The sequence below is a fragment of the Danio rerio genome, chromosome 13, assembly GCF_049306965.1.
Source record: "Danio rerio strain Tuebingen ecotype United States chromosome 13, GRCz12tu, whole genome shotgun sequence".
NCBI lineage: Eukaryota > Metazoa > Chordata > Actinopteri > Cypriniformes > Danionidae > Danio > Danio rerio.
In genome coordinates, this window is record NC_133188.1 from 51,500,614 (window position 1) to 51,525,475 (window position 24,862).

A 24,862-nucleotide genomic window follows, 5' to 3' on the forward strand; every position below is an offset into this window, starting at 1 on the left:
AGCTTTTATAAAATATTTGCAACAATTTACAATGAACCAATTGTTTTTCAGTGTGGTTTTAGCTTTAGTGAACTACTGTTTTTAGGGGGCTGGTCTTAGTTTTTCTTGAAGCTGTTAAAGTGTTTAATTTTATTGTTATATTTCACGTATGTTTTGTGGTGTTTTGTTGTTTTTTGTTTTGCGTTCTCTTCTCTCTCTCTTTTGTTGTGGATCCTGTCCTGTTTCAGGTGTGCAACCATTGGTCGAGTGAGCTGTTAATCACCATCGTCACTTAATCGGCGCGCCAATAAGGATTGGGTCCGCACAGTATAAAAGCCATACGCTTGCGCTGTTCTAGAGGAGCGCTTGGCTTACTGCCAGTCTCCTCACTTGTGTCGGGCGGCCTGTTCACTTGTTCGCTTCGCTTAGTTTTATTGCAATTGCTGTGTTCTAGTTTTCTCTTTATTGAGAGATTGATTTATTAGATAAACTTGTGCAGATCAGTTTATTGTCTAGTGAGAATTTGAACGATCTTTATGAGAATTGGATTATATAAGATCTCGTTTTGCTAACAGCTAACAGTGTGTACTTTACGAGAATTCTAGTAATGTGAGCAGCTTAGAATATCTATGTGTTAGTTAGTTAGTTAAAGGAGGCGTTGCCACGTATGTAATTATGTTTGGAAGTCATGAAGTTTAGTTAAGCTACGTGCTGAACATTACGTTTTTGTGTCTGTTTTTTTCTTTGGTTAGTCAGTTTAGTGGGTTGGGGTTTAGTTAGTTCATTTTGTTATGTTTATTTCTTTGTTTTGGCAACACTCCTCGTTTCTTTATTTAATTCAATTATTTAAAGTTACATTTACATTACGTTTCCTATTCATTGTTTGACATTCTCTGTTTAATAAATACTTACTTTTTGTTTCACTTAACAAGCGGTTGTGTTTTCTCCTTATTCATCTGGCATCAGTAGACTCACTGATTGTTACGTTTTATCCATTTAATTATTTAACAACTTAAAAACGTAACATTTATACTAAACATTTTTTTTTTGTGAGCAAAAACTGTCATGTTTTTTTCTTTTAATGTTTTAGTAAAGTTGTTGTTTAAACAAAACAAAACAAAAAAAAATTTCTAAAGGCTTATATAGTGCTTAATATAGAGCTTTGATGTGTGTTTTACAGTGACCTCCAGTCGAGCACGGAGACGCCAACAACTCCAGATGCCCAGATGACATCACACACCTGCTCAAAACCAATAAACACGTGCATTTAAGGAAGAAGTAAAAACACATCATGCATTGTTGTGCCACTTACACAAGGACTGGTCTGCTTGCGGGAACTTGGACACTGAGTTTTGAAGGTTGGTGAGCTTGGATTTCATAATCCGCAGTCCTTCTGTGAATCGTATCTCCTGTCCTTTCAGAAACTTCTCCATCTGACGCAGTATTCCCATCACTCTCTGCTTATCCATACAACCCTAAGGCATAAAGGCGCAAGAGTTAAGCAAGTATCCCGAGCACATGGTTTCAATTTGATGGCAAGCAGTTATCCTGAAATTACAGATTTGCTCATATGGAGGAGGTATTGGGCATCGAATACGATCGCTCGGAGCATTCCCGTTAAATTATAGAGGGGTGCTTACTACACATTTTTTACACTCAAATTCAAGGCTTCTTAAGACCAGATAATAATATTAATAATAATAATAATAATAAAAATTTTAAAATGCAATTAATAATAATAATAATAATAAAATAATAGTGATAATAGGCGAGGCAGTGGCGCAGTAGGTAGTGCTGTCGCCTCACAGCAAGAAGGTCGCTGGGTCTCTGGTTCGAACCTTGGCTCAGTTGGTGTTTCTGTGTGGAGTTTGCATGTTCTCCCTGCCTTCGAGTGGGTTTCCTCTGGGTGCTCCGGTTTCCCTCACAGTCCAAAGACATACGGTACAGGTGAATTGGGTAGGCTAAATTGTCCGTAGTGTATTAGTGTGTGTGTGAATGTGTGTGTGGATGTTTCCCAGAGATGGGTTGCGGCTGGAAGGGCATCCGCTGTGTAAAAACTTGCTGGATAAGTTGGCGGTTCATTCCGCTGTGGCGACCCCGGATTAATTAAGGGACTAAGCCGACAAGAGAATTAATGAATTAATGAATAATATAATATAATATAATATAATATAATATAGGTGACATGGTGGCTTGGTGGTTAGCATTGTCGCCTCACAGCAAGAAGGTCGCTGGTTCAAATCCTGGCTGGGTCAGTTGGCATTTCTGTTGAATTTGCATGTTCTTTCGGTGAGATGTGGGTTTCCTCCGGGTGCTCTAGTTTCCCCCCACAGTCCAAATACATGCACTATAGGTGAATTAAATAAACTAAATTAGTCGTAGTGTATGTGTGTGTGTGAATGAGTGTATATGGGTGTTTCCCAGTACTGGGTTGCAGCTGGAAGGGCATCCACTGTGTAAAACATATGTTGGAATAGTTGGCGGTTCATTCCCAGAAGAAAAAATATTATAGGAAATACTGTGAACAATTCCTTGCTCTGTTATGTGAGAAAAAATTCTCGTGAGGGTGAATAATTTTGACTTAAACTGTATATCATCATGTCTTTACATATCATAAGAATGATGACTTTAAAATGATGACTTTAAGTTAAAAATAATAATATTTGGTAACACTTTAGAATAACTATTCGTTATAACTAGTTAATAGACCATTAATAAACTGTTAGTTAACAAGTTATAAATGACTTGTTAAATAAAAGTTAATAGTTTGTTAATTATTAAAAACTGTGCCTTATAGATGGCTAATAGATAACTTACAAGCCGTTAGTTAACAAGTTGTAAATGACTTCTTTACTGTATTTTAATGATTTATAACTATACCTAATCAATTAGTAATAGATCATGAACAAGCTGTTAGTAAATAACTTAATAAAGGCTTGTTAAGTATCAGTTAATAGTGTATATATGTTATTGGGACGTTATTCTAAAGTTGCAGCTATTCTTCATTTATTAACTGTTAGTAAATGAGGAATAGTTGAAACTTTAGAATAACATCCCAATAACATGCTCAAGCTAATAACTAACACTTAACTATTATATTTGCTCACACTTTACAGATCAGTTGTTCACCATTTAATAACACCAGTGAAACTTTTTTAATAGACCACTGGTGTAATTTTACATTTTTATTTATTTTGTTTTCATGTTGCATATCATGGGTTTGTATTCTTGCATACTGTTGTACTGCCATGTGATGGCTCAGTATGTGTGTTTCTATACATTAAACACAACGTTTAACATTTAATCTGTGGAGTTTCTTTGGTAAAACACAGCACACAGAAAAGCCGATAAGTCGAACAAGGTTTAGAAACAAACATTTTATATTTTAAATATTACATCAAACTTCTGTAGCTTGAACTTATTTCATCCATTTGCAGTTCTACAAAGATTCTCTGATATTAGTAGATGGTTAACAAACGATAAACAACTCTCGTCTGTAAAGTGTGAGCAAATATAATAGTTAAGTGTTAGTTATTAGCTTAAGCATGTTATTGGGAGGTTATTCTAAAGTTGCAACTATTCCTCATTTACTAAAAGTTAATAAATGAAAAATAGCTGCAACTTTAGAATAACATCCCAATAACATAAACACACCATAACTGATACTTAACAAGTCTTTATTAAGTCATTTACTAACAGCTTGTTCATGATATTTTAATAATTTATGAGGTATAGTTATAAATCATTAAAATACAGTTAAGAAGTCATTTACAACTTGTTAACTAACGGCTTGTAAGTTATCCATTGCTCTTCTATAAGGCACAGTTGTAAATAATTAACAAACTATTAACTTTTATTTAACAAGTCATTTAAAATTTGTTAACTAACAGTTTATTTATGGTCTATTAACTAGTTATAACGGATAGTTATTGTAAAGTGTTACCTAATATTTCACTACTTTTTAAGACTTTTCAAAGACCCAAGCTTCAAGCTTTGCATGAAAATGAAAAATGGCACACATGAATGATCAAGGCCAGATGTTGTGGGTGATGTCATGCATTGTGGCATTGGGACTCCTGTGGGGCATGACATCAAAGATCCGGCCAGTGTTTAGCAGCTTCTCGGCCTGCCAGCGCACGACCAAAAGTTCCCTTAGAAACATAAATATTACTCCAGCAACTATTTATCAGAAGTCGTGTTGTCCCAGATGCATTTGGACCATGCATTGGGTCAGCGGGCAACCTCTGCGCAACCACATTCAAGAGTCAAATCCTCACTTTCTCTTTTCTTTCTTGAGTGCAGTAATACGGAAAGCTGTTAGGCAGATGTCTCTAGGACCTCTGTCCAAAAGGCTGGTCTCTGTATGTTATTCGTGGCTGTTAAATACAGGAGAGTGAAAATGCATCAGCCTTAAATCTCACTGTGCATCTGCCATGGTAAATAAAGACGCTGCTAATCTGGATCCAATGCAAAAATGCTTCTGACATGGTTAATGATGTCACATTGAAGGTCTCGTTATACGCTGGCTCCAGAAACTTGCTTTAAACATCTCAAAGGGATAGTTCACCACATAAATTAAATATTCTGTCTTGCTTTATTCATCCTCTACTTGTTTCAAACCTGTTTGAGTTCCTTAAACACAAAGAAAGATATGATGAAGATTGCTATGAAAAGGATGAAAACTGCCATTAACTTTTATTTGAATTCATTCATTTTCTTGTCGGCTTAGTCTCTTTATTATTCCGGGGTCGCCACAGCGGAATGAACCGCCAACTTATCCAGCACGTTTTTACAAAGCAAATGAACTTCCAGCCGCAATCCATCTCTGGGAAACAACCACACACACTAATTCACATACACAACAGACAATTTAGCCTACCCAATTCACCTGTTCTGCATGTCTTTGGACTGTGGGGGAAACCCGAGCACCCGGAGGAAACCCACGTAAACACAGGAAGAACATGCAAACTCCACACAAAAACACCAACTGACCCAGCCGATGCTCAAACCAGCAACCTTCTTGCTGTAAGGCGACAGCACTACCTACTGCGCCACTGCGTTTCCCTTTTATTTGATGTCAAATAGCTGCTTTTTTTTTTGCAACAATCTTCATAATATCTTGTTTTGTGTTCAACAGAAGAAAGACATCCATAAATGATTATAACCACTTGAGTGTGAATAAATTATGAAGAAATTTAAATTTTGGGGCGAACTATCACTTTAATGTCATTGCATTATATTAGACAGAAAACAATGTTTAAGCTCTTAATGCAAAAAAAAAGGTCGCATGCAAAAAGAGGGCTTTTTCAATGATGATACACAGTATAAGAATTCTTGCTATTTTTTTGTTGAATCAAAATAACTTTTTTAGTCATCTCAACTTACAACAAACTGGCTATAAATATTAAACTACACTTTGTAGAACTAAAAAATTTAGTTTTCAACATGTTTATTTATTCATTTTCTTTTCAGCTTAGTCCTTTTATTAATCCGGGGTCGCCACAGCGGAATGAACCGCCAACTTATTCAGCACCTGTTTTACGCAGCGGATGCCCCTCCAGCCATCTCTGGGAAACATCCATACACACTCATATGCTACAGACAATTTAGCATACCCAATTCACCTGTACCACATGTCTTTGGACTGTGGGGGAAACCGGGGCACCCGGAGGAAACCCACGCGAAGGCAGGGAGAACATGCAAACTCTACACAGAAACGCCAACCGACACAGCTCAAACCAGCGTGCTTCTTGCTGTAAGGTGACAGCACTACCTACTGCGCCAATGTGTCACCCTTTAACCTGTTTAACTAGTTCAAATTTGTTAAAAATTAACAAATTATGATGCAAAAATGTAGAATTGTATTGTTTGCTTTAGAGAGGAAGAAAATGTTCACTTATTTAGTTTTCTGCTAAAAGATTGGAACAGTTGATGTGTTGTGATTGTTTTTAATTCTGTGACTCTGACTAATATGCACCAATAAAACAGAGTTAAACTAAAAGTAACAAATTAGTTGTCATGAATATTTTTATCATATCATTTTTACAATTTACAAAAGAGCAGTTCTGGAAAAAACATGTTTCAATAGTGTGAGAAGCACTTTTATCATCTAAAAATAAAGGTTTTGCTGAAGAAAATTTCTCAATGTATGGATGTAAATCTATATGGATCCATCCATGACAATAAAGAACCTTTATTTTTCTATAAAAATAGTTTAAAAAAATAAAAAACAAAAAACAAGTAAAACAAGCAAAAGGAGTTTATTAATGATATTTATAATGATTAAATCTGACAGTTTGTTGTTATTTTACTGACACCTGCAAGAACTTGAGAAAAAAATAGCATAAATCCACCTCAAAACAGCAGCTGATTAATACACATTGCAAAAAAGTTTGACTTTCAGAATGTGACTAGCTGTTTAAGTGTGGATCGCTGTACAAACTTAGTTAATTAACGCAAAATATCATACAATATATTAAAGTTAATTTAAGTATTGTAGGGAAAGTTTGTCAACCCCTAGATACATACTAATATAGGCTAATATTATGATCATAAAAATACGTGTTTACTCACCTGCGGTGCATCATTACAGTCGTACAGTGATAGGAAGCTTAGCAGAAGAATAAATGTGACTGATAAATTCATCCTGTGTATCGGAGTCCGAGTAAAATCGCAGTTTTTAATCCTCAATCGTGTTTTACTGCTCCAGACTGCACAGTTTAACAGCCGATGAAGCGTGCCTGAGAGGAATTATTAGATAAACTCTTGCAGAAGTCCGTGAAGATGCTCCTGTTCTCGTCATGAAGACACCGAGCGCCTGTGCAGTCGTGATGTCCGATTCGCGATTTGTTCATTTAAAATGATTCTTTCAGATGATTGAACCGAATCGCTAAGCGTGGATTCCTTTTTGAGCGCATCGTTGACGGTACACAGAATCACAATTCTTGCTGCCTATTTTATTTTTGGTTGAATAAAATTAACTCTTTTAGTAATATGAGCTTACTGTTCATCAGCCAAACTGGCTATAAACCTTAATTTAAATTTTGTAGAACAAAAAAAGGGGTGGAAACCTGTTTAACTGATGAAAATGAGTTAAAACGAAACAAAAGATGTGATATCCGATTTCAGAATTGTTCTTTTGAAACGATTCCTTTAGATGATTCATTTGAACTGAATCGCTATGCATAAATACCTCTGTGAGTTCATCCCAAGTGTGCCGCAAGCCTACGTTCGAGTGAAGGTTTCGGCCGTTAGATCGCCCCCTGGGGGCTGGCTGCAGTACAAGTCATAAAGCCCGCCTCCTCCGTGTTAATGAAGGAGACTTGAGCCCAAATAAAAAAAAATATTACACTTGCAATAAAATGTCCCGAAAGATAGTTCTGGTCGATTAAGGCACTGGTTATTGTGCTGAAATAGGTGCAGATCTTCATTTTTGTAAACAGTTTGTTTTTAGCAGTAATTTAATGCTGGGCGTGTCATCGTGATTGACAGCTGTGATTGAAAGTTTCTCAAAGCGCGGCGTCTGAGCTTCGGCAGGAGACTGAAGTAGACTGAAATGTTATTATTCGATTTCTGTGTTATTTTACCATGACAAAATGAGTTCAGCAGTAAACTATAGTTTCTGACATAAATGATCCTGGTGGAACACTATTTATTCGCTAAGTTCAGGGCTTTTTTCGGGCTTTATTAGTTTGCTGATACACGCCTAGCCACCCAGATAGCAAAACACAGTTCCGGCTAGATTCTCGCCTGCCGGAGACTTATCTCTTAGAGCTCAGACTGACTAATGTTACCTCTGCTGGACCTACTCCAGATGCCTGGACCCACTGCCCGATTCCAGTCCGAGTCAATCGAGCCAGATGCGGCGGCCGAGCGAGCAGGCGCTGCCGCATGCGAGCCGGAATCAGCCCGCGACGCCGCGAGTAAGTTATGCGCTGCGGCCTGGAGCTGGCGCGATTGAATATATAAAACCCTCATATTTGTTAACGTTATTACATCCATTTGTGTTGATATGACAGCAAACGCATGCTGAGAAGTTCGGGGGGAGTAGTTGATTTTACATAAAGCGTTTGATTGGAAGCTCGACTCTGCTCATTTTCGCGGCTCCTCCTCTGGCTCCATCAGACAGTCCTTCTGCGCATGTCTGGCTCCAATTTCAGCAGTCTTTTGCGACAGTTTGTGCCCGTCAAGCAGGCGTTTTGCCCTCAAGGCGTTCAATGGGAAAAAGGGCTGTCGCGTCGTCCATATTTTTTACAGTCATTGGTTCATCCATTCATCAAAATATCTCAGATTTATCCATAAAAGTGCAGGTCTAAACATGTTTAATATTGACATAAAATATAAGACCACACATTTACGTTTTATTGATGCAATTTGTCTTTAAAAAACAACTTTTAAAAAATTGAAGTTGATTTTATTGAAGGCAAAAAGGGTATAAAAGGGCAGCAGGTCCGATTTATGTTTTGGTTCTGCTGCCATCAGGTGTTCAGTGTTGGTCTTGCACACTAAAAATGTCATATTGTATGGCATATCTAATAAAAGGCGACACGGTAGCCCAATGTTATTAGCACTGTCGCCTGACTGCAACAAGTTCGCTGCTTGATCGGGGTTAGTTGGCATTTCTGTGTGGAGTTTGCATGTACTCACCGTGTTGGCGTGGGTTTCCTTAAGGTGCTGTTTCCCCCACAGTCCATACACATGCGCTAGGTAAATTAATTAAATAAATTGGCTGTGTGTAAATGAGTGTGTATGGATGTTTCCCAATACTGGGTTGCAGCTGGAAGGGCATCACTGCATAAAACATATGCTGGATAAGTTGGCAGTTCATTCCACTGTGGCAACCCCTGATAAATAAAGGGACTAAGCCAAAGAAAAATTAATGAATGAATGAATGAATATCTAATAATAAATATGTTGCTGCCTAAAAACTTTAAGATGAAACAAATGAATTTTAAAAGTTATTTCGACTTACATCAATGAAACAGACTTAAAACATCAAGCTAACATTTGTATAGCTTAAAAAAAAGTTGAACCCTGATTAAAATGAAGTAACAGAAATCGATAATATATATATATATATTTTTTTTTACAGTGCGAAATATAGCATGAGATAAAAACTAAAGATAATTTTGTCCCACTTTATATTAAGTGGTCTTAGTAGTACAATGTAAATATACAATGTTCTTCCTTATAAAGTACAACACTTTGTGTTCACATTGTATTGCACAACACATCTGGTGTTAATGAGGAGGGTAAATTCACATGGTAGTATGTGTAGGTTTAAGGGGGGTTTAAGGTGTAAGGGATGGCTCAGTAGTGTAATTAAATGAATAAATGTAATTAAAGAAATTAATTACAAATGTAATAACATGTCATGTTTTAAATAATTGTGCAAAGTAAAAACATGTACAGTTGAAGTCAGAATTATTAGCCCTCCTAAATTATTAGCCCCTGTGTGTTTTTCCCTAATTTCTGTTGAACTGAGTGATGATTGTTTTAACACATTTCTAAACATAATAGTTTAAATAACTCATTTCTAATAACTGATTTATTTTATCTTTGTCATGATGACAGTAAATAATATTTTACTTTATATTTTTCAAGACACTTCTATACAGCTTAAAGTGACATTTAAAGGCTTGACAAGGTTAATTAGGCAAGATAGGGTAATTATGTAAGTCAGTGTATAACAGTGGTTTTTGTAGACAATTGAAAAAAATATTGCTTAAGGGGGCTGATAATGTTGACCTTAAAATGGCTTATAAAAATATCAAAAACTGCTTTTATTCCAGCCGAAATAAAACAAATAAGACTTTCTCCAAAAGAAAAAATATTATACAGAATACTGTGAAAAATTCGTTGCTCTGTTAAACATAATTCAGGAAATATTTAATAAAATAAATTTAGAGTAGAGCTAATCATTTTTACTTCAGCTGCATATAATAAGTGCATTGTGCATTAAATCAAATGTAAATAATTAAGGCCACTTAATATGAAGCTAAAACGGAATTTTACACACACATACAAACAAACATTTTACTTTAAATGATAAAATAAATACAATAAATAAAATATTAAAAGAAAAGGTTAAAATAAACTATTGAAAGTGTGATATTTATATCATCCTCTGAATACCCAGAGAGTTATACAGTATAAATATAGTTCAGTTTATCGAAGCATCTTTAAACTCAACTCCACTCACTTTATTTCTATAGCACTTTCACAAATCACAATGATTACCAAAGTGCTGTACATAAAACACATAAAACGCATGTAAAATATACATAAAACCAAAAAACTCACATCACATGATTAAAAGCTAAAGAAAATAGGTGTGTTTTCAGTGACCTCTGAAAAGACTCAAAAGTTTGAGCTGTTCTTACAGAGAGTGGGAGATCGTTCCAGAGTCTTGGAGCTGCTACCGAGAAAGCTCTATCACCTCGACATTTTAAGCGTGATCTAGGAACTTGCTAATAGAGACGATCCATAGAGCGAAGAGTTCTCACAGGTTGGTGCATAATAATTAGCTCAGAAATATACTCAGGGTGCCAGGCCATGGAGGGATTTATAAACACACAACAGAACTCTGTACTGAATTCTAAACTGGATTGGCAGCCTGTGTAGGGAAACAAGTACAGGTGTGATGTGTTCTCGTTTTTTTGTGCCTGTTAAAAGCCTGGCAGCTGCGTTCTGGACTAGCTGCAGTCGCAAAAGAGAGGCCTGACTCACACCCACCCAGATACAATGCGTTGCAATAGTCCAGACGAGAAGAAATAAAAGCATGAACAACTTTCTCCAAGTCACTGAAAGAGAGGACAGACGTTAGCTTGGCAATATATCTAAAATAGAAAAAACTATTTTTGACAACCGCATTCATTTGCCGATCAAAGATGACACCAAGACTCTACTGAGGAATGTATTTTCCCAGGAAGCAATGACAGATTGCCATTAGAATCTGAACCTTTTTGGCCAAAAACAATGAATTCGCACTTGTCTTCTTTCAGTTGGAGAAAGTTATTTGCCAACCAACACTTCACATCAGCCAAACCATTAAGCAAAGCCTGAAGGGAGGATTGATCCCTACACTCTAAAAAATATTGTTTAGACAAAACAAATTAACGCAACAGTTTGCATTAATATATTCAAGTTACGACAACATCTGACAAAATGAGGTTCAGACAACAAACTTTATTATGTTAGCCAAATCTTTTCCTCTTCAATCAGAGGCATTTTTACTTAGCATAAACTCCATTTTTTTAAGTTGAGAACTCAAAAAAATAAGTTGTTTCAAATATTTTTTTAAAATTAAAATTGAAAACTAATCCAGTGTTATGTGCGTAATTGCATGTTTTTAAGTTTAGAACCTCAAATAAATTAAGTAGCTGTAATTGTTTAATTTTTTTTTTTTAGCAAATTTACTGTTCATGCTTGTATGAAATACATTTCACAAAAGCATTTTTGTTTTTCAGTAATATATATATTTTTTTATATAAAACAGGTTTTTATTGTTTTACAAAACAAAAACATGTAGTGTTCCATATTATCAGTATAAAAAACAGCAAAAAACCTCAGTGTGTGAAAAAATACAAAACAACTCTATTAACGTGGAAAAATTGAGTTATCAACTCAATTTCTTTGGGTTGCTACAAGTTAAATATTGTTTACAAGTAATTGACATTTTTGTTTACTTTTAAATTAGCCGAATTTTTAAATTGATGTAATTTTCAATATTTTCCTGTTTTGAAAACTTAATAAAATTATTCTGGCAATTTAAAAGTTTTAATCTAATCAGCCTTTTAGATTTTTTAAGTTACAATAATGTATTAAACTACACTGAAAAAAGTGTTGCATGCAGAACTGTTGCAAACAATTTATTTGTGCTGAATTTAAACAATCAAATTAAACTGAATCATGTTCAACTTAATGTGTTTGTTTAAATTCAACACAATTAAATTGTTTACAACCACTTAACATAATAAAATTGAGTAAATCCAAGGAATCATCTTTGAATAATTTTTTCAGTGTATGTAATAATAATAATAATAATACCTTTTATTTTTAGGCGCCTTTCAAAGCACTCAAGGACACCTTACAGCAGATTACAAGCACATCATAAAAATGCAAGCAGTAAAAAATGACAATCAGCATAATTAAACCAGCAAATCATTAAAAGCTATCTTAAACAAAAACGTCTTTATCTGAGATTTAAAATCGGAAATAGAGTCCATCTGGCGAATGTGCAAAGGCAGGGAATTCCATAACTTTGGTGCTATACAACTAAAAGCCCTGCCTCCAAATGACTTCATCTTAAAGTGTGGGACAGATAACAGTTCAGCAGAAGATGATCTCAGTGAGCGTGAAGGAGTGTACAAATGAAGAAGATCAGAAAGATAGTGAGAGGCCAGGTTATGAAGAGCTTTGTATGTTAAGAGGAGGATTTTGTATTGTATACGATAGTGAACAGGAAGCCAGTGCAGGTGAAAGAGAATTGGAGTTATGTGATCAGAAGTACGCGAGCAGGTAACTATCCTAGCCGCTGAATTCTGAATCAACTGTAGTTTATGAATTTGTTTATCAGGAATACCAGAGAGAAGCGATGTAGTGGTAACAGACCTCTTGAGTTATGTTTTAGTGTAGATTTTATAGGGAAGTAGATTTGAGAGTCATCAGCATATAGATGGTAATTTATGCCATGCTTTTCAAAAATTGTTTCTAACGGAAGTAAGTAAAGGGAGAACAAAACAGGACCCAGTATTGACCCTTTAAAGTTGAGAGCAATGTTTTCTTTTCAAAATCAGGGTAGATGTCCCGATGCCCAACATGACCCCGAGAGCCGTTGTATAAGCCCAGTATGGATGTGATGTCGATGATGAAAACTCAGGCCCTTTGAAAAGAGCAAACAGCTGTGTTACTCTCATTCTATAACACATAATGAGAGTAATATATAATGTTGTTACTCTCATTATGTAACTTTATAAACACAATTTGACAAACAAACTCACTCCACACTGTGATTTTGGGTTCAGACATGCTGCTGTGTCTGACTTCACATGTGTACTCGTCTCCAGTCTGTGGGGTGATCTTCATATACTTGAAGACTCTGAAGGTCCAGTCTTCCCCATACATTAGGTCAGATGTCTCTAGTTTTGCAGTGGATTTTTGGCCATTTAGGAAAAATCTTATATCAATGTCACCAGGGTAAAACCCGGTAGCATAGCAGTAAAGGACATTTGCTTTTCCTTCTTCTTCAGGAAACTCAGCATACATAATGACTGAAGGGCGTACTGTGGAGAAGAGTGTACTTTGGTAAGTGACAGAGATTAACTTAAAAACATAGGCAAATCACTGGTAAGTGCATGTAAGGTTACCAAAAAGTGTCTTTGAGGATTTTGTTTCTTTTTTAAGTTTCTCCAGGTATTCGGTTTGTCGATGAAATCCCTTATTCACCTCTCCGAGGCAGAAAATGCTTTCACGTTTCTCCAGAACTGAAAAGCCAGCACTTGCAGTGGGATTTAAGGCAAATGTGTTGTTCGCTTTGTCAAAGTGTGCAAATATGGCGTCGTTTACTAAAACAACCACTGTCTGATCTATGGAGCCGTTTCCCATCACCCTTGTGTAGGCCAGAATATTTACTGTATGGTAATCTTTAGAAGAAAAAAAGCAAACATCAGTAATAAGTTAACATGAAATTACACTTTCAGGTGCACACGAGTCCTTACATGTGTCAGAAAAGTGAGTATAAGCAGGAATACACTGCTTGACCAATTCATACGTGATTTATCCATTACGTGCTTACCATGGAGTTTGTGTTAACAGCACACAGAGACTGACTTTAATTTGGCTATATTCTAGCTACAAGCTTCAAGCATGGCAAAGTCGCTTGAGTCTATGTGTCCTGCAACATTTGAATCACATCCAGATAAATTAGCCTAAATCTGAGGTAGCGCTGCTTTACAAAACTAATAACTTTATATATTAAAAACACGCATTATTTTACACAACTACAAACAAACTTTTTTAAACACATTTGTGTTAATTATTTTACCAATGATGCAGTAACCAAAATGCCAACACAACAGCACTGGTCTGCAAAAGCACGTCTCTCTGCTCCGCAAGCACCACAGCCACGCGACTCTTTACCTGGCTCTGCGCCAAAGCAGGTTAATACTTAGCATCTGATAACGTGATGAACAAGAGTAAACATTCTAAGCACACCAATGTGATCGTACGCTTCAGGGAACAGCCGGTGCTGATCACATCAGTGTAATCGTTCGTGTCAAAGGGTTAAAAGTGTGTTCATTTTTTTTTCAATCATTATTTAGTATTCCTCCACATACCACTAGAAGGAAGCCTGTGTACCACTAGTGATACGCGTACCACATTTTGAGAACCACTGCTCTACAGAACTAGAAACATTTTTGCACAGGCCTATCTAAAGGGTTAAATCTGCCAACTGATGATCAAATATAAAAAAAATTCACATTTTACTTCCTCTCAACAGGGAAAACCAACAATAAATACTGTTAGAAACAAAGGTAATAACCCTGTCACTGGGATGGTACCTTTTTAAAAGGTACATTTTTGTTCTTAACAGGTCTTTAAAGGTACATATCAATACCTAAAAGTACAAATCTTTGTCTCAAAGTGCCTTAAAGCAGTGGTTTTCAAACTGTGGTACGTGTACCCCTAGTGGTACGCAGGCTTCCTTCTAGTGGTACGCGGAGGAATCACTGAATAATTAAAGTAAAAAAGGAACACTTTTTATCCCTGACACGTACGATAACGCTGATGTGATCAGTAAATTTATTTTAATAAGCTAAACCTTTCATTTTATTTTCAAATTTCAAATGTTTGTTATGTATTCCATCTTTTTAAGCTAATTTCCTCCACATATTTGTACGGTTGCTGAGGGCGTATCCCGTATTTTATATCCCAATGTTGACAAGTTTAGTTTAATCTCTTTTCTGACACAAATAGCCTACTCTAACGTGCAGTAATCATATATAATTTTTAAATTTAAATATGTAAATCCAATTCATACATCTAAAATACAAGCTAATGTTTAGATTTCAAAGACATACAAATAAGTCATATATACATGCATCATATATTTCAAAATTTATCAAAAAGAGTTTATTTATGAATATGATGACATAAAGCTTGTATTTATGAGGTCTAAGGAACATTTCCATGTTTTGTTGAATAGGCTACTTTTTGATAATACTTTACATTTAAGTACAGCAGTTTTCTTTGTACTTTTTAAGAACAGTGCAATTTTTTATTAACTTTTAGAAGCACATTTTAATTTAAATGTTGACGCTTTATTTATTTTTACCTGTAAGCACAGTACAGTGTTAATGTTCAAACCATTTATAATGTTTGAAGTGGTGACAATAATAAATATTCATTATAATAAGAAATATTCTGCCACATTTTTGAACTGTGCAGTGCTGTAGCTGCATGATTAGGCCTACTACGCTACGGGATTTCAATACTGGTCATTATGGTGGTAGTTGGAGAAACAATTTTTTCTGACGTGTTACTTAATGAAAAAAGTTTGAGGACCACTGCCTTAAAGTGAACAAAAGTGAACCATAAAATTAATAAAGTGTACCCTAAAGGTACTAATGTCCACCTGTATGGTACAAACATGTACTTTTTGAAAAAGTACTACCGCAGTGACAGTTTTTGTTCTGAGAGCGAAGAATGCATGATTATATGCTATCATGGCTTTGCAATCAAAAGATGTGGTTATAATGGAAGTCAATGGGGCAAAAACAGCCCCCAACATAATGAAGGGTAGTCAATTTGAACAATACACAGGGGTTAATTTTGTTCAGATGTATTAAAAAATGTAAAACAAAGATGAATGCTATTTGAGAACTTGGCACATACATTGGAAGTTAGAATTATTAGTCCCTTTGTTTATTTATTCCCCGATTTCTGTTTAACGGAGAGAAGATTTTTTCAACTCATTTCTAAACATAATAGTTTTAATAACTCATGTCTAATAACTGATTTATTTTATCTTTGCCATGATGACAGCACATAATATTTGACTAGATATTTTTCAAGACACTTCTATACAGCTTAAAGTGACATTTAAAGGCTTAACTAGGTTAGGTTAGGGTAATTAGGCAAGTTATTGTATAACAATGGTTTGTTCTATAAACTACCGAAAAAATGTAACTTAAAGGGGCTAATAATTTTGTCCTTAAAATGGTTTTTAAAATATTCAAAACTGCTTACATTCTAGTCGAAATATAACAAACAAGACTTTCTCCAATAGAAAAAAATATTATCGGAAATACTGTGAAAATTTCCTTGCTCTCTTGAACATCATTTGGGAAGTATTTAAAAAAGAAAAAAGAATTCAAAGGGGGCTAATAATTCAACTGTGTTTCCATCCTATTTTTTAAAAGATTTCCCATCATCTTCAACATACTTTTAGTTTGTTAACAAATAGTTTATTATATATAAAAAAAGAAAAAATTTAAGAAAAAATGAAGCTGAATTTCAAAAATCATTTCCTCTAAAAACGTTTCATGTAATCTTCATTCATTTCTGCGTCCTGTTGTTTAGACTCAACTCTTTCTGTTGCAGAATAGTAAAAGACTAAACGTTCTGAATTGTTTACCTGTCCATGTTATGATGATGTGTGGATACAGCAGAAGAGTTAACAGAGATGCTCGGACAGTGAACACTTCCATGTCTGTCGTTGAAAAGACTCGTCTTAAAGCTGTATAAAGAACAATTAGTTCCGTTGTGCTGGTAAAAAGTGGTCTGTTTCAACCCAAACTGTAGATCCGCTTTCACTTTTGTTTTTACTGCTGGGCTATCGTCTTACAGGACCAGCAGGATTTTTGTTGTTGTTGTAACTTGTTTCATTTTTAGCTTTTGGATAAAGCAAAGCATACGCGGAAGGTGCCTGAACAAAATGCTGGCTTTTCTCTTGATTGTTTCTTTTCATGAAGTCATCCTTGGCGCAGGTAGGACTGTCCTTAAAAATGAATGTAACTTTTTATTTACACAGTTTACGCGCTCTTTTTGCATTTGTTTATATGTTTAGATAAGGCTGTGCAATATGATAGGCTATAGGTATTGTTTCGAAAAAAAATAATAAAACGCCAATCATTTCAAATTGTTTATTTCGTGGTGTCGCAAAAAACATTTTTCGGTAATACATTCTCTCGATTTAACCTGGTATAAGCGCACTATTACACGCCAATACGGGGATGCAGACAGACATGAATAACAGTATCATGAGAGTTTATTTAGCGATATATATACTTGAAAGTGTTTTATCTTTTATTAATATTGGTTTTATATTTCAATTTTTTTTTTACTTATATTGTAAAAGAATTTATATATATATATATATATATATATATATATATATATATATATATATATATATATATATATATATATATATTAAAATTAGATTAAAATTAAAATGTTTTAAAATTATATATAAAATTATATATGTATATATATATATATATATATATATATATATATATATATATATATATATATATATATATATATATATATATATATATAGGTGGCGCAGTAGGTAGTGCTGTCGCCTCACAGCAAGAAGGTCGCTGGTCCGTTCCTCTGCGTTTCTGTGTGGAGTTTGTGGAGTCTCCGGTTTCCCCCACAGTCCAAAGACATGTGGCACAGGTGAATTGGGTCGGCTAAATTGTCCGTACTGTATGAGTGTCTGTGTGTGTGAATGTGTGTGTGGATGTTTCCCAGAGATGGGTTGCGGCTGGATGGGCATCCGCTGCGTAAAATCTTGCTGGATTAGTTGGTGGTTCATTCCGCTGTGGCGACCCCGGGATTAATAAAAGGACTAGGCCGACAAGAAAATGAATGAATGAATATATATATATATATATATGTATATATATATATATATATATATATATATATATATATATATATATATATATATATATATATATATACAGCCGAAGTCAGATTTATTAGCCACTCTTTGATTTTTTTTTCTTTTAAAAATATTTCGCAAAGGATTTTTAACAGAGTAAGGAAATTTTCAGTTTATAAAATTATCAGACCAAATCAGTTTAACTTGCCTAACAATAACTTGCCTAATTACTCTAACCTGCCTAGTTAACCTAATTAACCTAGTTAAGCCTTCAAATGTCACTTTAAGCTGTATAGAAGTGTCTTGAAAAATACTTTTTGTCAAAGATTATTTACTGTCATCATGGCAAAGAAAAAATAACTTGGTTATTAGAAATGAGTTATTAAAACTATTATGTTTAGAAATGTGTTGAAGAAATCTTCTCTCAGTTAAACAGAAGTCAGGAGAAAAAATAATCATGGGCGCTAATAATTCAAGGCGCTAATAATTCTGACTTCAACTGTATGTATATATATATATATATATATATGATACATTTGGATTCATGTGATAGACGTTTGTGAAGGCTCATAAGTCTTAGTATTTATGCTGGTAATCTGAAAATTGTAACATCTGTTTATTATAAGCAGGGTTTATAGCAGCATTTATATGTTTAAAACCAGAAGTCTAATTCATCCGAATATAATGACAGAAAGATTAAATATTAAAATGTGTACATCATGAACAGTGTCGTAATTTGAATTGTGAAAGTTATTTTTGCATTTTCAAAGATTGAGATTGTAACATTACTTTTAGTGCTGGGCAAAGATTAATCGTGATTACTCACATTCGAAATAAACATTTGTTTTGACAATATATGTGTGGGTTATTTATTTAATGTGATACACACACATACATTTTTTTTTGTTATATTCTTTAATTCATTCATTTTCTTTTCAGCTTAGTACCTTTATTAATCAGTGGTTGCCACAGCGGAGTGAACCACTAACTTATCCAGCATATGTAATGGAAAACAGTATGGAAAACACCCATACACTCTTGCATTAACCAGCTTAACCAATTCCCCTATAGCGCATGTGTTTGGACTGTGGGGGAAACAAGAGCACGCAGGGGAATCCCAAGCCAACAACAGGAGAACATGCAAACTCAACACAAAAATGCCAATTGACTCGAACCAGTGTCTTTCTTTCTGTGAGATTACAGCCTCATATATATATATATATATATATATATATATATATATATATATATATATATATATATATATATATATATAATGCAAATATAAATAAACAGTTTTTCAAATATATGCATGCATGTATTTTTATATATAATAAACATACACAGCATACACATGTCAAAAAACTTATTTTAGAAAAGCTTTTTTTTTTTTTTTTTAAAAACCTCCACTTTTTACCCATCATGTGTGGCGACACAGTGGCGCAGTAGGTAGAGGTGTTGCCTCACAGCAAGAAGGTCATGCTGGTTTGAGCCTCAGCTGGGTCAGTTGCCGTTTCTGTTTGGACTTTGCATGTTCTTCCACGTTCGTGTGGGTGCTCTGGTTTCCCCCACAGTCCAAAGACATGCGGTACAGATGAATTGGATAGGCCTAATTGTCCGTAGTCTATGAGTGTGGATGAGTGTGTGTGGATGTTTCCCAGAGATGGGTTGCGGCTGAAAGGGCATCCACTGCGTAAAAACTTGCTCGATAAGTTGGCAGTTCATTCCGCTGTGGCAACCCCGGATTAATAAAGGGACTAAGCCGACAATAAAATCATTGAATAGGATTTACTTGGAACAAAATATTGAAGTTCTGTGCATACTTTAAAAAAAAATATATGTTTAAAATAATGTTAATGTTATGCTAATTGTTTTCCTTTAGACGAACATGCATTCCAGCAGTTCATTGAGTGTGCGTTTAACAGCCAAGGGCAAGTAGACCGCTCATGGAGATATGGGTATGATGGCAAAGACGTCATGCATGTGGATTTGGCGACTGAAACTGTGGTCGGGACCAGTGAACCTGGCAAACGTTTAGCAGAAGAACGAAAAAGCACAGAGTACATTAGGAGGAAAGAAGAAAAACTAAAGATTGTGTGCTCTGCTGTGAAAACGGTCTTCCTAAAGTCTAACAATACACTGTCCAGGGCAGGTAACTACCATTGATAGATTTATAATGAAAAGGAAATTAAATATTTTTAACACAACAGATTTTAATGGTGCTGCAGTAATGACCAGTGTTGGTGTAATGCGAGTTACATATTAATATTTCTTTTCTAAATAAATATGTATTACTTTAAAGAATGAATTAATAATATTTAAGTTACTTTTTTTTTTTTAATGTAATGCGAGTTACTTTTTAGATTAGTTAATTAGCTTTTGAAAAAAATTCATTGCTGAATTAAAATTGTGCAGTCACATTAAATCACGCACGCATTGAGCGACTTTGCTCCCTGAGGGAAACAGACAGAAATAACATCTTCATTACTAACTGTTCCCGCAGGGAGCAAATTCTCTCAATGACCTGACCCTTACATTTCTCAAATGGAAGTATTCTCACTATTTTACATTAATAACATATTAAAGAAAAGGAAAAAGGGGATTTTGGGCTCTCAATGGAGAGTGATTTTACTTTAAAAGTACAAAAGAAGCAAAAGCATTGCTTTAAACTATCAACAATTTGTATATACAGTACAGCATGCATAGCCAACAGGACGTTTTCAGAAGATAACGTTATTATATAATAAATAATAAATCAAGTTTATACTGCGCGTTGTTAATTGCAGAGCTCCACCTAAACAAAAAAAAAAGCCCCTGCCATTTCTAAAAGACATCAAGCCTTAGCCAGGTAAGAAAAAGTAACGCAAAAGTAACATGATGCCTTACTTACTATAAGTATGAGTAACACAAATAGTTACTTTTTTGTGGGGTAACTCAATACTGTAATGCATTACTTTCAAAAGTAACTTTCCCCAACACTGGTAATCAGGGGCGGATTTGCCATTGGGAAATGCCAGAAGGGCCGGACCATTATTTTAAACGTGGGCCGGTCAGTTTAAAAAAAAAAATTATGTATTGTTTTTACTTGTAGGCAGCTTTTATCTTTTGCAAGATCTGAATAATATGATGATGACGATAGTAATAATAATAATAAAATAATAATAATAATAAATAAATATTTAACAATTCCCCCAATCTGTGATGGCGGGCTGGTTTTGAGAGGGGACCGACCCAATCAGACGTTATGCAAACATAATCAAAATCTGGCAAGAATATCAAACAAACAGTAAGTGCAACACCAGCCTAAAAAGCCCAACACGGTGCCTAAAAGCTCCAAGAAAGCAAAAAAAGGGCTCTAAAATCAGACGCTGAAATAATTAACTGAAATAATCTCAAAAGGCTTAAATTAAGCTGCTGCATCGGGGGACAATAGTGCAGTAGTGGAGGTAAGAAGAAAGCGGAAAATATACTAAAAGATCACTAAGAAGTCACTATACTAAAATATACTAAGTAATGTTGACACCATTCACTACTTCTGACAGTTTTTGACAGTAACCTACACTGTTTAACAGGTGTAAGCTTAGCGCAGAACTCCTGTACATTTTAAAATGTCATTGTCATCAGATAATGTGGCATTTAGGGTATACAGACTGCTGTATGCTACTACTATCAATATAGTCTAACATGCAAAAAAACCTAAAGATAGCCATAGTACTGCAGGAATTTGTAGTGAACTCTGAATACATCTAGTCTTTAAAGTAAAGCATAAGATACATGCATAGGTAACAGTGCATTTAATCCTTAGGTAGAGGCATGGAGAATGACAACGGGTTGTTTTTTTGTTTTGTTTTGTGTGGTAATGTGGGCTGTGTGGCTACAGTGCCAGGGTTGAATTTTCGTCCCAGTCCACCCCTGCTGGTAATGACTAATTAAAAACTTTTGGTTAACATATTGCAGTAATCCTATGCCTTATAAATCTGTAAATAAAAATAATCTCACTCTTTTCCTAATTGTTTTTCGTCCCAAAATGTCATTCCACACAGAAATAAATTTGACTTGGTTTTCCTTCCTTTTATGTAGCAAAACCAACAGTGCTTTTATTGTCTAATGGAGGTCAGGGTCAGGAATATCTCAAGTGTGTTGTGCGTGGCTTCTATCCAAATGTCATCCGAGTGCGTTGGACCCAAAAGGGAAAGCCAATCTTTTTCGGTGTGTCGACTACTGGAACACTTCCTCACACTGACGGCACGTTTCAGATGACCTCCTATCTCAGCCTCGGTAATATGACAGCCCATGGTGTTACCTGTGAGATTGAACACTTGAGCATTGATGGGAAACTGAGGAAAAACTATGGTAAGCTGCAAAAATAATTCGGTAACACTTTACAATAAGGTTCATTAGTTAATGCATTTACTTACATGAACTAATCATGAACAACACATGTACAGCATTTATTAATCATAATTGAACATTTACTAATGCATTATTAACATCCAACTCCAGGCTTGTTAACATTAGTTAATGCACCGTGAGTAACATGAACTAACAATGAACTACTGTATTTTCATTAACTAACGTTAACTAAGATGAACAAATGCAGTAGTAAATGTATTGTTCATTGTTTGTTCGTTAGTAAATGCATTAATTAATATTAACTAATGAACCTTATTGTAAAGTGTGACCAATAATTTAAATGAGCTTAATGAAAAATGACAAAACTCAAACTTTTGCTCTATTTCTTTGTTTCAGGGGATAATCCATGGATTCTGTCACAAATCACAGTGGCAGTGGTTGCTTTTATTCTTGGATTTGTGTGCACAATTGCGGTAATATTTGTTTGGAAAAGGCACCAAACAACAAAATCACATGATGATGAGACAAATGGCGCAAGTGACGAATCAGAAGCATCTTTATCTTTGAATGTAATGAATATTTCTCAGGAAACATAAACAATTCTTCTTTTTCTTCTGATTATGGGCACAAACAGACTTTATTTTTATAGATGTGTATTAAGATACACCTGATTTGTTTCTCAGTGAGCAATAAAATACTATTGTGATGCCTGAGCTTGTGGATCACTGCTTTGGGAGTTATGTTGTGGAAATTTATTGTGCTTTTAATATTGCAGTTGAGAATACGTTTATTCGTTCTCTGTAAAAATAGTTAAAATACCCCAACATTCAACTCAACTATAGATTCTTATAGCACCTTATTTCAACCCAATATTTTGGGTTATGTAATTTAATCCAATGCATCTGGTTATTTTTGATTAAATGTTGTTTTTTCCATTCTGGTATTACTATTGATACTAGTACTACTATTATTTTTATTTTTATTAATTATGGCTGTGTAAATAAATAATATACAATTTTCAATAAAATAATGGAAATGTTTTATTTCCATTGCATTTTAGTTCCAGACACTTTTGTTAAAGTAAATTAAGAATCACAAACAATGAAGAAACAGAACAAAGTGCAGACAGTTCTAAACTGTGCAAGCAGAAAATCCTCTGTTGATGGAGCAGAATATGGAGCTCTGTGTTCTGTAGAGGCTGTCCACCCATGCCACAGCCATGTCACCCTGCAGCCCAAGACCGGTTACTCACTGAAGCTAAGCAGGGCTGAGCCTGGTCAGTACTTGGATGGGAGACCACTAGGGAACACTAGGTTGCTGTTGGAAGTGGTGTTAGTGAGGCCAGCAGGGGGCGCTCAACCTGTGGTCTGTGTGAGTCCTAATGCCCCAGTATAGGGAAGGGGACACTACACTGTCAGTGGGCGCCGTCTTTCGGATGAGACGTTAAACCGAAGTCCTGACTCTCTGTGGTCATTAAAAATCCCATGGCACTTCTCGTGAAAGAGCAGGGGTGTAACCCCGGTGTCCTGGCCAAAGTCCCTCTATCGGTCCTTACGATCATGGCCTCCCAAATATCCCCTTCCATCGAATTGGCTCTATCACTGTCTCTCCTCTCCACCAATAGCTGGTGTGTGGTGAGCACACTGGCGCCGTTGTCCTGTGGCTGCCGTCGCATCATCCAAGTGGATGCTGCACACTGGTGGAGGTGTGGAGAGACCCCCCCTCATGATTGTAAAGCGCTTTGGGTGTATGGCCATACACAATAAATGCGCTATATAAATACACATTACATTATATTACATTACACCCGCTGCAGCAGCTTCACTCAGTCCACAACCTACAATACATTTTAACCACATCTAAATGCTTTTAAAAGATGGTCCTGGATGGTGAAACGGATATAAAAACACGACACGGAGAGGTAATTTAATTTAAAAAAATAAAAATATTATTGTGTTCTTGCTTAAATAAACTTTATAATGCAAAAAACAACATTACTCACACATTAATACAGCTGTTTTATATCAGTTAAATCTGTTGACTGTTAAAATTCAGATTTTTAACCCAACTGATTGAGTTATTAAATAAATTACCAAATAAAGGTTAAAAATAACCCAATAAAGCACAAATATGTTTAACTCAACCGTTGGGTTACATAAACAACTCGACATTTTTTAGAGTGTTCGTTCCTTCATTACTCATTCATTCAATCATTCCGTTTAGTCTCTGATTTATCAGAGGTCACCACAGCGGAATGAACCGCCAACTATTCCAGCATATGTTTTACGCACCAGATGCTCTTCCAGCTGCAACCCAGAACTGGGAAACACCCATACACTCTTACACACACACACACACTCTCACACTACGGCCAAATTAGTTCACCCAATTCACATATAGCGCATATGTTTGGAATGGGGGGAAACCGGAGCACCCAGAGGAAGCCCCCACCAACACAGGGAAAACATGCAAACTCCACACAGAAATGCCAACTGACCCAGCCGGGACTCGAACATTGTACCTTGCTGTGAGGCGATAGTGCTAACAGCTGAGCCATTGTGCCGCCAACAATTCATTTATTTTATAAAATTAACCCTGCATTAAATTATTTATCATACCTTTTAGAACATTGGG

At 35.3% G+C, this 24,862-nt stretch overlaps 3 protein-coding genes across 6 annotated transcripts in view; 1 reads left to right on the forward strand and 2 right to left on the reverse strand.

Annotated features, from left to right (window-relative positions):
* The window catches only part of fbln7 (fibulin 7), a 49,270-nt gene extending 42,470 nt beyond the window's left edge, over window positions 1-6,800 (reverse strand). For all 3 annotated transcript variants that reach the window (XM_001918937.9, XM_009307592.5, XM_009307593.5), the window contains exons 1-2: window positions 6,553-6,800; window positions 1,292-1,454 (exon numbers count right to left, since the gene is read on the reverse strand). In XM_001918937.9, coding sequence (XP_001918972.3) covers window positions 1,292-1,454; window positions 6,553-6,624 — 235 coding nt within the window. In that variant the 5' untranslated portion in view covers window positions 6,625-6,800. The remainder of the gene's footprint in view (window positions 1-1,291; window positions 1,455-6,552) is intronic.
* Window positions 6,801-11,146: 4,346 nt separating this feature from the next.
* Window positions 11,147-17,180, reverse strand: zmp:0000001138. Of its 2 annotated transcripts, NM_001098262.1 has the most exon segments (5): window positions 11,434-11,688; window positions 12,608-12,862; window positions 12,981-13,262; window positions 13,347-13,622; window positions 16,616-16,767. In NM_001098262.1, coding segments are annotated over 4 exon segments (753 nt in total). In that variant the 5' UTR covers window positions 16,689-16,767; the 3' UTR covers window positions 11,434-11,688; window positions 12,608-12,740.
* Window positions 16,860-22,940, forward strand: zmp:0000001006. The gene is made up of 4 exons (NM_001328089.1): window positions 16,860-16,967; window positions 19,758-20,027; window positions 21,956-22,228; window positions 22,625-22,940. The coding sequence occupies exons 1-4, from the start codon at window positions 16,916-16,918 to the stop codon at window positions 22,822-22,824; spliced, it is 795 nt and encodes a 264-aa protein (NP_001315018.1). The 5' UTR covers window positions 16,860-16,915; the 3' UTR covers window positions 22,825-22,940.
* Window positions 22,941-24,862: the final 1,922 nt, after the last annotated feature.